The sequence below is a fragment of the Phodopus roborovskii genome, unplaced genomic scaffold, assembly GCF_943737965.1.
Source record: "Phodopus roborovskii unplaced genomic scaffold, PHOROB, whole genome shotgun sequence".
Classification (NCBI taxonomy): Eukaryota; Metazoa; Chordata; class Mammalia; order Rodentia; family Cricetidae; genus Phodopus; species Phodopus roborovskii.
The window spans coordinates 1,186,844-1,199,506 of NW_026126598.1; the positions used below are offsets into that span (position 1 = coordinate 1,186,844).

At 54.3% G+C, this 12,663-nt stretch overlaps 1 protein-coding gene across 22 annotated transcripts in view; it reads right to left on the reverse strand.

Moving 5' to 3' along the window:
• Ncor2 (nuclear receptor corepressor 2) overlaps positions 1 to 12,663 on the reverse strand; it is a 160,327-nt gene that overhangs the window by 46,813 nt on the left and 100,851 nt on the right. For 21 of the 22 annotated variants that reach the window (XM_051204936.1, XM_051204928.1, XM_051204924.1 and 18 more), the window contains 3 exons: positions 7,657 to 7,811; positions 6,617 to 6,789; positions 4,802 to 4,864 (listed from right to left, as the gene is read on the reverse strand). In XM_051204936.1, coding sequence (XP_051060893.1) covers positions 4,802 to 4,864; positions 6,617 to 6,789; positions 7,657 to 7,811 — 391 coding nt within the window. The remainder of the gene's footprint in view (positions 1 to 4,801; positions 4,865 to 6,616; positions 6,790 to 7,656; positions 7,812 to 12,663) is intronic. The other variant, XM_051204926.1, reaches the window with a different exon arrangement.

A 12,663-nucleotide genomic window follows, 5' to 3' on the forward strand; every position in this document is an offset into this window, starting at 1 on the left:
CCTCTGAACTCAGCACAGCAGCCAATGGCTGGGCACCCTCCCCACTTGGCCAGACTACCTCACTGCTGTGCATAGGGGCCCACTAGGAGACACACTGTATTCTTGGAAAGGTCAGCCTGGCCTGGCAATGGGGACAGCATGAACTCTTACAGAACAGAGCTGAACACCTCCCCACAAGGTCTAGGTACTCAACCATGAAAAGATGAGACCAGACTACATCCACTGGCAGGCAGGGCTCACATGGGAGGGTGTGACTACTGAGCAGAGCTGCCATGGGATACTTACCTCCAGTGCCTGCCCCAGAAATAGCATATAGTGTCCCTGGTCTAAGTAGAGTAGGGACACCCCTATCCTTCAAACACCGGCTCTGCCCAGGGTCAGAACTCCAGGCCAGAATAATGTCCCCTTGGGGCCACTGGCTCAGCTCTACAGGCCCCTCCCTCCCACTGTAGTCCTTGTCCTAAAGCAGGCAGAGGGCTAGGTCCCTGGGTATACCCAATTCCTTAGAAGGCAGCTTCCTGCTCAGGTCAGGCCCCACCTAGTGTGAGCCCAGCAGGGCAGCGCGGTTCCCCTCAGCACACACAGGAGACCCTGGGCCATGCAGTTGCCAGATTCCAGTTCATCCAGCCTTTTTGAATTAACAGTCAAACTCCCAAACTCTACCACTGTCACCAAAGCCACTGTGGCCCTCCACTTTTGCCTGTCACGTCCTCATTGTCTGGGTTTGTAATATGTCTCGCTTGAGTGCACTGTCCCAGACAAAGGGCTGTCTGCTCCATTGGCTGCCCGACCTTCTTTCATTACTTGGAAAAACAGTAGCTCCGAGACCAACCCACTAAATCCCCTTACCACTCAGTCCTGCTCTGCAACTGGAGAGCCTGGGTTCCGATCCCAGCCCCTCCACTTCTCAGCTATGTGATCTTGGGAGGCACACTCAACATCTCTGGTCCTCTATGCATATCTGCTGCTGTCTCAGAGCAGGAGGGAGAGGAAGTGTCTTCCTCCATAGTAAGTTTGCTCTCCATCTGTGGCTGAACAACAACTTGGCAGGCCATGCCCCTGCATTGTACCCCAGAACACAGGCGAGGATCAGCCCCGTGCTACAGGTACCCACTCAGGCCAGATTCCATAAGTGATAGTTGGGACTCCCACCAGGCCGTGTGCTGACCTGCAGTCTGCCCCGAGTGCCCACCTTGATGACAAACCCGAAGGCAGACCTGCCTGCCTTCTTTTTAGATTAAGAGCAGATAAAACTGAAGCAGACAGGTGGAGGCCACCAGAACAAGGAGCTACAGAGGTGATGCCTAAGGCATCAGGACCTCAAGGTCAACTATTGACTAATTATTGTCTGTTTATTGATCAATAAAGTCACAGGGGTGGGCCTGGGCTGAACTATATCCCAACACAATTTTGACATTCACCCAGAAGTTATGCACAGGGAGAGGGGCCTGTGGAGGCGACAGAGTTGAACAGAGAGGCAGGATGGCCATTCTGAAAGGGTGGGCTGACAAGAAGGGAATCTATGTCTAGGTGTGGTGGTGCATTTTGGTGGTAGTGCTCAGGAGGCGGAGGTGGTGACCTCCATGAGCTCAAGGCCTGCATCGGCTACAATGAGACCCTGCCTTAAAAAAAAAGAAAAGCGGGGGAGGAAACCCAGATACATAGGGGGCGGGGCAGTGAGGGTGTGAGAGGATGGACGCCATCCCTGTGCAGCCACCACCTGAAGTGGGGGCAGAACCTTCCCGGGAGGACTTGGCAGGAAATGGTCCTGCCCCCACTTCAGCTTTACAACTGTAGCCTCCTAATTGAGGGAGAAACATTTCCCATTGTGTCAGACAGTGACTAGATACAGAGATGAAGAAAGTGAGCGGTCTGGGATCACACAGACAGGAAGGCCAACTAGGTTTCTCTCGGCTGGGCTCTCCTGCAGCTGTCCTCACAGCTGGACTACGGAAGGATGCTCTGGTGGCTCTGGGACACCTGGCTGCTTACCTGCCTGGGTTCCCTGAGGGCCTGTCTCACTGTAGGCTCCTACCCCACATTGGGCCAAGGATGGGTGAGTACTATTTGCCTGGGACACAGCTTGGCTGGGGTCATTTTCCTCTCTGAGTTGTCAGCACTGTCTCAGCAGGGTACTCTGGAACATTCTTAGCCTCTCACCCCCACAGAAAGTGGAAAAGGAGCTACCATGGGGCTGCACGCACCTGCCTCCCCGCCCCCGCCTCCGGAACAGCCATCAGCAGCCACTGTGAGCAGGCATAATTGTCCAGATTGCTGTAATTCACAGCAGCAGCCCGCGCCGGCACTCACGGCGCTATTTCAAATGTCACTGAGCAAGGCCGGTGCACATGGGCCCCAGGATCACTGGGGATGAGCTCTCGGCCCTCTCTGCAGGCCCTAACCTTGAGACAGTGGCATCAGGGCGCTCCATCCCAACTGGTGAGTCATCCCACCCTCCTCCCACCTCCTGATCTGCCCTTCCAAAACGGAGAGAGAGAGCAGCCGCCTGGTGTCAGGCAACAGCTATGAGGCTGGTGACAACATGAGAATACTCGAGGGGCTGCCAAAGCTTCAGGATACGGGCAAGGTGGGTATTTCCCGAGCAATTGCAGTCAGTATGTTGAGACCCACATGTGGATAAAAGCAAAGCAATGCACAAAGCCGAAGGCAGGGACAACCCACCACTCTGTCACCAGCTGAGCCCATAGGCAAAGTGTGGGGGGGGGGCGTGGGGGAAGGTGTCACACTCCATGTGGTTTATGTAGCTCTGCAGCCTTCACAGTTTCATAAGGAACCCTGAAAACAGCACTAAGTGAGTGCAGCCAGGCGTAAGGACTACAGCGGCAGGAATCATTCCTGTAAGTGTCAGGGCGAAATGACTTTCAGCCACAGACCAGAAGTCCATTAGTGCTGCCTCACCCTTGGCCTGATGGGCAGGAGGGACCTATAATGGGTTCGGGATTTCCATCAAGAGTGTGGGAAGTTGAAGCACACCATTGTGAGTATATGTAGGTGTGTTTTGTTTTGTTGTTTGAGATGGGGTCCCATGAAGCCCATGCTGGCTTCCCACTTGCTACATAACTGAGGGTGACATTGAACTCATGATCCTCCTGCCTCTGCCTCCCAAGTGCTGGGATGACAGGCATGTGCCACCATGCCCAGGTTAATAAGATGCTTCTCAGTGTCAAGTCTGTGACATATACTTTGCAGAGATTAAACCAAGGGAATCAGACCATTACATAAAGACTCTTTTAGAATTCATACCACAAACCACAACGCAGACACAAACACACCAGAACAAAGACCTAGCAACACGGTCTCTCTGGGGTGACTGTACACCATACCCAGCCAGCTACAGACGGTGTCACAGAACCCTGCAAACACACTCCCCCACAGCCCTTCTTGAGGGATCACCCTGCCTGTAGACTAGGCCCACCTGGGGTGAGGGAGAATCAGGGACACCGAGAGCATCCTCCAAGTAGTGTCTGCTCTCAGATGATGTGGAACACTCCTGCTGGGCCCATTAGACCCTCAGCAAACCCCATAAGGACCAGGGTTACAGGTGGCAATGTTTTATATTGAACTCCTAATAAAAGCCTTTGGTTCCCACCACCCACACTGCAGACTGAAGACAGCAGCAGCAGCTGTAGGGTGGGGCAGGGCAGGCCAGGGTGTGAAGGATGAGGGACAAACAGCCTGGGCTGGCTCCTGATCCTTAGTATTTCACCTCTGGATCTATGGGAGACCTTTAGCTTCATCTCTGAGAGGGGGCAAGGACGGGAGAGAACAGGAGTGACTTCTCAGACAGGGATCAGGGTAAAAGAGGGCCAGCAACTAAGGCAGGGGACAACAGCAGTGCCATATTCAAGTAATCAGGTGGCTGTGTCTCTCAGAGTGCAGGGGGTGGGGGAGTAGGGACAGATGCCCAAAGCTGCTAGCTCTGGGACTGTCTCAGTAAAAGCATCCATCCTGAGACCCTTAATGCCTGGCTTTCACTCCTTGCAGCCATCCAGGATGGCACTCCTATCTTAGGGACAGGTAGACTGAGGCTCGGAGACAGGTCACCAAGCTGGAAAGTGAAGGCCTAAGCCATATTGAATGTGGTTTCAAGGGAGGTTTTGATAATGTTACCAGGGCAGGGTTACCAGGGGCATCCACTCAAAGGTCAGGTTCTAATATCAAGGCTCAGAGAGGTGCCAGGGATAGGGGTTCTGTTTATCCAGCACGGTGTGACTGTGAGGTGCCAATCTAGGAAGGTATGATGGCCTAGCCCAGTCTGTCATGTCATATGTCACAAGGTCACCAGCAGCTCGACACCAATGACTGGCAATCCCCTGAATTTGATGTAGACAACTCCCATGACTGTCCCCAGGGCTGTAGCCCAATGTACTATGGAACACAACAAGAAAACTCAGGCACAAATTCCAAATGTTTGCAGAGTTCAGACTTGCACCCAGCATGGGGACCCTTGGGACCCTTTTAAAAGCCACACGCACACTCCTATGATGTCAAAAAGCCTTACAGTGCCCTTGACACAGTGGCCCTGCCCTGATGGCCAGTGAACTCTGACTCCACCAGGCACCTTGTCCACTGGCCTCGCGTCCCCCAAGTGTTGCTGGACACTCATATACTCAGCCCGCAGACTCCATTCACAGAGCAGACCCATTCTCTGGCAGGTTCAACTGGGGCTCTGAAGAGCCCCTGCTCCAAGCCAGATGCATCAGCAACCTTGCAAGGCGGACACTCCAGTGCCTTGCCTGAGACAAACTTGGGCACACCACACACCATCATGGCACCTTACCTTTTTTGGCTGTCTCCATCTCTTCCTCAGTCCAGCGAGAACTCTCGTTCATCTCCATGGAAGCTGAAAGGGAGACAAGGCAATTGGTGGGAGCCCCAGAGTGCTTTCCCTGCAGCTGGCACTGAGCCATCAGAGATCTAATTCCAGCCACTACTTATCACAGTGCCTGATGCTCATGCTAAGGGGCTGGGTACTGTGCACATGAACCCCACAGTCCAGGGACCATCTGTGATCTCCATTCACAGACAAGGAAACTGACATGGCTAGGCACTGGGCCCCAGCTTCTGCCTCTACCTCCACTTTTCTAGAACGGGGTGGCCCACTTAGGGACATGGTCACAAGGGTCAAAGAAGGATGGTGGGCAGAGACAGCAGGTAGACAGGGGCCCCACTATTTGATGCCTCCCTGGGTGCTACCCTCTAAAACCTAGCGTCTAGATGCCCACAGCCCTACTCCAACCATGACCATCAAAAATGGCTCCTCAGCATTTGCCAAAGTCCCATGAGTGGCAGACACCACCATGGCTGGGGACTCTGGTTGGGCTGTGGGGACAGTTCCAGTCTCCCCAGCTTGTCCAAGGACAATGAAGCCCCTCCAAAGGGACACAGCCAGGCACAGGTTGGGCAGAGATGGCCTGCCTGGAGCCCAGCCATGAGCCCCCGCTGACAGGGAAGGGTTGGGAACTGTTCCAGGCACAGTGTGCTGTATAAAAACTGAAGGGTGGACAGAGAGTCAACAAGTAGCTCGAGGCAAGAAGGGAATGGATAGGGCTGCCTCATGACAATCTCTCCATTCCTGCTGCTGAGCCCTGGCTACCCTTAGCCCTCACGGACCCCCGTCCTTCCAAGGGTGCCCCCAAGGGAAGCATCACAGAACAAGGGTAGAAGATTCTAGAGCACTCAGCGATGCCCAGGGTGTGTTTTCCATCCTTCAGTGTTACCCTAGCACAGGCCAGACCCTACAGGACTCTCCGTAAGAGGCGTGCCTCTGGAAAACGGCCACCAAATGGCAGCTGACACACCCCCAAGAACCACACAGGATCTGTGATCAGCAGGGCTGAGTTCAAACCCCAATGAAATCAGTGACTTGAGGTAAGGAACACCACCCCAGCAGCCCATATGATATCTAAAGTAAAGGCCCAAGCCACCTGTCTTGGTCTGTGGAGTGAGGACTTAGTGCAGACCCAGGGAGGCCCTAGTGGGGTCTCTGAGAAATAAAACAGATCTCACATCACATCATCTGCGAAGGCCGGGATGACCTACAGCAAGATGAGTACACACTGCTGCCCCTGGTGGCTGCCCCTGGAACTGCAGCACAGCTCAGTCTATTGGCAGCCTTTTTATCAAGAGGAGGCAGGATGAAGTCCTTCCAGGACAGATAGGGGAACCGAGACCCAGAAAGGTACAGGTACCACTGGGAAACTGTCCTCATAGCAGGTAAGTTCATCCAGAGCATTACCCAAGGAAATGGCCACATGGTTTAATCTGATTTAACACAACAAACGTGGCCTGGGTGGGGGAGAGGTGTTACAGCCTCTTCCGGGTCCTAAGATCTGCCCGTGTCCAGGTTCTAGGCTACTGGAATCCTACATTCTTTGTGGCTTTAGTTTCTCTCTGTGCACATGCAGATGCTGAGTGAGGCAGAGAGAGAATGCCCCAGGTCACAGTGAGCTCAGCGCCCAAACACTTGGACCTGAACTCCAACCACAGTGACCCAGGCCCGCAGCTACATGGGGTTCACTCTAACTTCAAGGACTCCTAGCAGGAGCCAATCTCCCTGTGTCCCAGCCCCTCCCAGTCCCCAGCCCTTGCTCACCCAGCTCTGAATTCTGCTGCGGGGTGGCAGCTTCCTCATGGTTGGCCTCGTTGGCCATGGAGCGGGTGATGCGGCCTTTGCGGCGGCCTTGGCTGTTGGCAGTTTTGCGGCCTTTAGAGGTCACAGCCTCTTTCTCATCGTTGTCCTCCCCAGAAGTGTCGTCTGTCTTCTCCCTGCAGTTGTGCAAAGGAGACCAGGAAGGATCAGCCAGGGTCTCCCCATCAGAGCTGGGAGAGGGAAGGAGAGGGGCAGGCAATCCTCTGCAGCAGCGCTACCGTAGCACCACCAGGGCGGTGGGTCATCTGACTCCACGTGTCACCAGTGGGGACTCAGGTGACACTGACACCAAACACGGAGTCCTGCCAGAGGCCTTTGAGACTCCCTATGGCCACAGAGGACTAATTCTGGATCTCCACAGAGCAATCTGTCAGGGTACCCAGGACGCATGCCTGGGGAATAGCAGCCCGGCCCAGCTGGATGTGTGGGTGGGAGGGAGGGGGCGACAGCACACGACCTGGGGACCTGGCTTCTCAGAAGCAACTGGGGCAGATTTATCGCCTCTGTCGCCCATCCATCTTCCTGAAGGATGCTGGCTGGAGCCACAGGGGCAGGGAAGGGGGAGGCGCTGCTGTGCACGAGCCCATCACAGGCACCTGCGGCCCCTCCGCCTGCCTTCTTAGCTTGGGGTTGTCAGGTGCCGATGGGGCTGACTATGATGGCGGGGGCCGCTAGATGCTTGCATCCATGTTGTCCTCCTGAGGCTCTTCAGCCCACCCTCCCTCTTGGACCACAGGGGCCTTGGGAGAGAGGCAAGGCTGAGCGCCAAAGTGGCTGTCTGGATTTATGAGTCCAGGAGCAGGGCTCAAATGAGCAATCAGTCTCCTAGGTCTCTGGGGGGCTGTGGAGAGGGCGGAGGATGGAGGGAGAGGGGCTGAGGCTTCCGGGAGGAAAGGCCCGGGAGAACTGACAGGGGCTCCAAACTGGCGCCAGGCTCCACTCCCCAGGGCCCAGGTGTGAGCTGGGCAGCTGCAGGGTCTTACTTGCTGAGCTCCTCTTTTTCGTTATCCACATCCTGCTTCTCCTCCTCCTTGTCGGCTTCCTTCTCCTTCTCCTTCTCCTCCTTCTCCTCCTGGCTGCTCCGTGCCATCTGCTGCTGCTGTTGCTGCTGCTGCTGCTGTTGCTGCTGCTGCTGCTGCTACAGCCCAGGGAGCAGAGGCAGGAGGGAAAACGGGAGACAGGTGAAGCTGGGGAAGGGAGGGACGGTGAACGCAGAGGCCGGGGCAGCTGGGAAGCCAGCCAGGTGGGAGAGGCAGGAGTCAGGTGAAGTGTGAAAAGCAACACACCTTGACACAGGGGTTCGATTCCTGCCTTCTCCACTGAGCCCAGTGGCCTGACACCTGCAGAAATGCCTTGGGGAGGAGGGGCATGGGGACACTGGGGGGGTGCAGATAGGCACCCCAACACGAGGTGTGGAGGGAAAGGGCAGGAAGGCTGCATCAACTGTTCCTTCCTGGCAGGAAAACCGCGGTGCCCCTAGGGCCTTGTCTTTTACAGGACTAGACTACACAGGGGACAGACAGGACATCACAGCACAATGGTACACAGAGCAAGAGCCTGACTTGTACAGTCACCATGGGCTCTTGAGGTTACACTCTGTCCACTCGGGATCATCAGAATCACCCTCCCTACTACCAAGAACCCCATGTTCTCAAAGAGGAGGGGCCAGGGCAGCCATCCTGCCCAGAAGCAGCCATGCACGACTGCTGGCTCCTCAGCTGGGCACCAGATGTCTGTCAGCCAGTCTGGCCCCTACTTTTAGATCCTAACCCTTCATACAGCCCAGGGGAGAAGCCTCATTCTGGCAGACAGAGCCCCCTGAAGCTGGCACTGAATGGTTTTTCTGTCAGTTCAACAGTGCCTCCTTTCTGTGTGCTCAAGGTGAGCCAGGGAAAGGGGGGGGGTGAGGGGGGTCTGAACTCAAAGATGACAGGCAGCCCAGGAGTAACTCCCGCTGCCTAGAATTCCTGCACTTCACAGGTGTCAGCACATCTGTCCAGATTTGTCTCACGAAGGGGCATGGTACCCATGCCACAGAGTTGCATCCCAATGCAGGAGGAGCTGCAGCCCAATGTCTTCAGAGGCTTGGGTATGGGGCTGGAACCAAGCCTAGGACCCAGACCTCACTGCCCATGGCAAGAACAATAAGGGATGTTCCTGCAGCCCAGGCTGAGCTCCTGTGGATAGGGGTGTCAGCAGAGGGCAGATTGCCCTGTCAGATTCACTTTTCTGTATAACAGTGCCTTGGCCTGAATGTAGCCATGTGTTTAGCCCCTCCTGGCTCCTGGGAGACTCGAAACCGGTGCTGGGTCCCTATGACCAGCTGCTTAAGGTTGGCTAATCACAGAGACTTCGAGGCTGTTGGTAGCGTCAGCCACCTGTGCCTAGGGATCTTGGGCTTGCAGCAGCCACACGGCCAGCTGTGAGCTATAGTTTCTGATGCCAAAGGCTGCCAGACCCTAACCTCACCAAGACCACCGTGATTCCCTGGCTAGAGGCAGCATCAATATTTTAAATGCCCCAATTTAGTCAGAAGTAGTGGTGCATACCTGTAAACCAAACACCTTGGAGGCAGAGGCAGGAGGACTGTAGCATATTAAACAGGGCAGCCAGGGATACACCACCTCAAAACAAAACCATCCAAACAAAAGCAAAATAAATTCCCAGGCTGCTCCAGTGCATCCCCATTACACACTGGGACCATAGCCCAACTGTCAAATTCTTCTCTAATGATGGGTGAAAAGGACTTCAGGCTGGACAAACCCTAGCTTCAAGGCACCCACACTTCTTGGCTCTGCCACTGTGTGAAGAAATGGGAATGGTCATATGCAATAAAGTTTTATTTACAAAAGCAAGTGGGGGGGGGAGTTTGGCTGCAGGCTGACTCTAAGCTATCTCTGAAGCTCTCTATGTCCACCTAGCCCCTTGCAATCTACTGCTGGAGTCCTCAGATCAGTGAGGGAAAAATTCAGGGTGTCTGTATTGCACAGCAGAAGGGCTGCCCAGAAAGACTTCACCCCCAGTTCAGAGATCAGATCCAGGAGCAGGATTAGAATGCCACCATCCCCCATGACTCCCAAGCGTGCAGTAGTAAGTGACAATTGATCAGTTATGGTCAGGGTAAGCACATTTGTCCCCCATCCCCGGATCACAGCACTATGGACATCGTGGAATGCAGGTGTCTGTTCATGGCAGCTTTAAGGACAGATGCCAGCTAACAGCATGCCTAGGATGAGTCCTCTCCTCATCTTTGAGCTTCTTGATCTTCCTAACAACCCTGATAGTACATCTGTTCCAAGAATAAGAACAAGACACACAGAGAGCTAAAGCAGCCCATCACACAGCATTTCCTAGCAGAGCCTATAGCTAGATGGGACCTCCACCTCAGCCTTGGAGGCTCAGGGTTCCTCCAAGATAGTGGGCCGGTGGCACCCACTTCATTCCTATCTCAAATGGTCACCATGGGCCTCAAAGTGTGGCGCCCAACGCTACAGAGCATGTTCTGAAGTGACAAGGCCAGGACTGAAGAGTTATGAGGGAGACCAAAGGGAAGACCTCCATGGAGGCACAAACACAGAGAAGTTGGGTGGGTGAAAAGAAATGGGGCAAGGGGTCAGGGTCAGAGCAGAGGAAGGACACAGCCCCCTCATGCCCTGTCTGGGTACCCTCCCAGGGACACACAGTAAGGGTGCAGGCTCGGCCTCAGCCGAGGTATGCTAAAGCTATCTGAGTTTGTGGGCTAGTGAGGGCCACCTTGTCATTAACAGAAACACATGCTGTGTGGTTGGTTTGAGACCAGGAGGATTCTGCTGTTTTGTTTTAAGGCAGGGTCTCGCTATGTGGCCCTAGTTAGCCTGGAACTTGCTTTGTAGACCAAACTGGCCTCAAACTCACAGAGATCCATCTGTCTCTCCCTCAGAGGTGCTGGGACTAAAAGCATGCACCACCACACCAGGCCAGAGATCAGCTTTTAAACAGACATGAGGGGCTGCATAATGAGATGCCTCCAAAGTGTGGCTGTGTGGTTACCGTGGTCCAGCCGGCCTAGGACTGAGCCCATTCCCTCTGCTTGAATAGTGAGGCAGGAGGAGGATGTAGTGTCAGGCCCGACTCAGGCTTGCCAGGAGTAAGAATTTGCATGGTGGCAAGTGACACTTCATACACACTTCAGAGGCTCCCAGCACTAGCTGTTCACACTTTCCTGAGCTGTCTGCTGTGAGTACACTTCCACAGAGCACTGTGGGACACGTGGTGCCCAGGAGTCCATTCGTGGTGGCCCAAGCTTGCCCCCCCCCCCAGACTTGGGATGGAGCCCTCGGCATTGGCTCAGGTTAGTGCTGTATCCCTGTGCTCAAAACTGCTTTTTAAATAAACTAGGTTATGGTAGGTATGCTGCTTAGTTTAATGTCAACTTGACACGAGCTTGAGTCATTTAGGAAGAGTGAGTCTCAATGAAGAAAATTAGAATAGCCTGTGGGCAAGCCTGTGGTGCATTTTCTTGATTGAAGATGATGCAGGAGGACCCAGGCCGCTGTGGGCAGCACCACACCTGAGCTGGTGGTCCTGGGTGCTATGAACAAAAGCAGGCTGAACAAGCCATGGGGAGCAAGCCGGTAAGCAGCACCTCTCCATGACCTCTGTTTCCGTTCCTGCCTCCAGGTTCCTATCATGAGTTCCTGCCCTGACTTCCCTCAGAGATGGACTATGCTGTGGAACTATAAGCTAAAATAAGCCTGTTTCTCCACAGGGTGCTTTTGGTCGTGGTGTTTAGCACAGCACCAGAAACCCTAACAGAGGTGGTAGGCAAAGAAAGGTGCTTGCTGTGTAAGCATAAGGACCTGAGTTCATATCCCAGCACCAATGTCAATGTGCACCTGTAACCCCAGTGCTGGGGACAGGGAGAGGGGTGATGACACAGACCACAGGGGTTTGCTGATCCCCAGCCCAGTCCCAGGTTCAGTAGGAGACCTTGTCTCAAGGAAACATGTGCACAAAGACACACAGACACACACACACACCCAAAGCAGAATCCTTCCCTTCATGTGGCAATCTGTGTGCACAAAGACACACAGACACACACACACACACCCTAAGCAGAATCCTTCCCTTCATGTGGCAATCTGTGTGCACAATGACACAGACACAAAGACACACAGGCGCACACACACTAAGCAGAATCCTTCCCTTCCACCAGAATAAAATCTGTGGTCCTTACCACACCCAGGATGTCATATTCTGGGCCTACCTCCACCTCCACAGGGTAGCTCACCCCCACTCCATTCTTGCCTTTAGAAGAGGCCACTGCAAGTCCCTTGCTGAGGCCTTTGCAAACACTGTGCCCTCTGCCTGGCCAGTTCCTTCTTAGTGCTCAAGTCTGGCCCTCATGCACCTTCCTGAGATTCCTGAAAGCTATTCTTGCTCATGTAGTCCCCGAGTCCCTGAGGACCTCAGCAGTCCAGAGACTGCATGTGTCTTTCTCAAAGTGAAGTCATCAAAACAGACCCAGACATGGGTAGCAGGGCCTTCCCTGATGGGCAACTCCCGCTGCTACTGCTCTGGAAAGCAATAACTAGCTCTTGGGAATAACAAGTGATGGATTGTGTTCAAGCAGCACTGACATCCCCACCTCCAATGTGGTCAGTTTGGGTAGTGGGAGGAGCTGAGCGTTCTGGGCTGTGTGTGCGTTCTGGCCCAGGCAAACATCTTGAACCTTTCTCATTTCCCATAGAAGTGACCCAGCTTGCTCTACCCACAGGGTCCAGACTCTCCAGCCTCCTGGGCTTCCCAACTGCCAATCCTGAACAGATTCCACACTCAGCAGGGAGCTGGGCAGGAAACCAGGGATACCTGCTTAGCTGGGCCTGAATTGGCATGGGCCTGCCTTGCCCAGTACATGTCAATAAAGCAGCTACCCAGCCTGCCACAGCTTGGCCCCAAGGAGCTTCAAACCCTAGGCTGGAGGTTTCTTACTAAGGTCTGAGACACAAGCA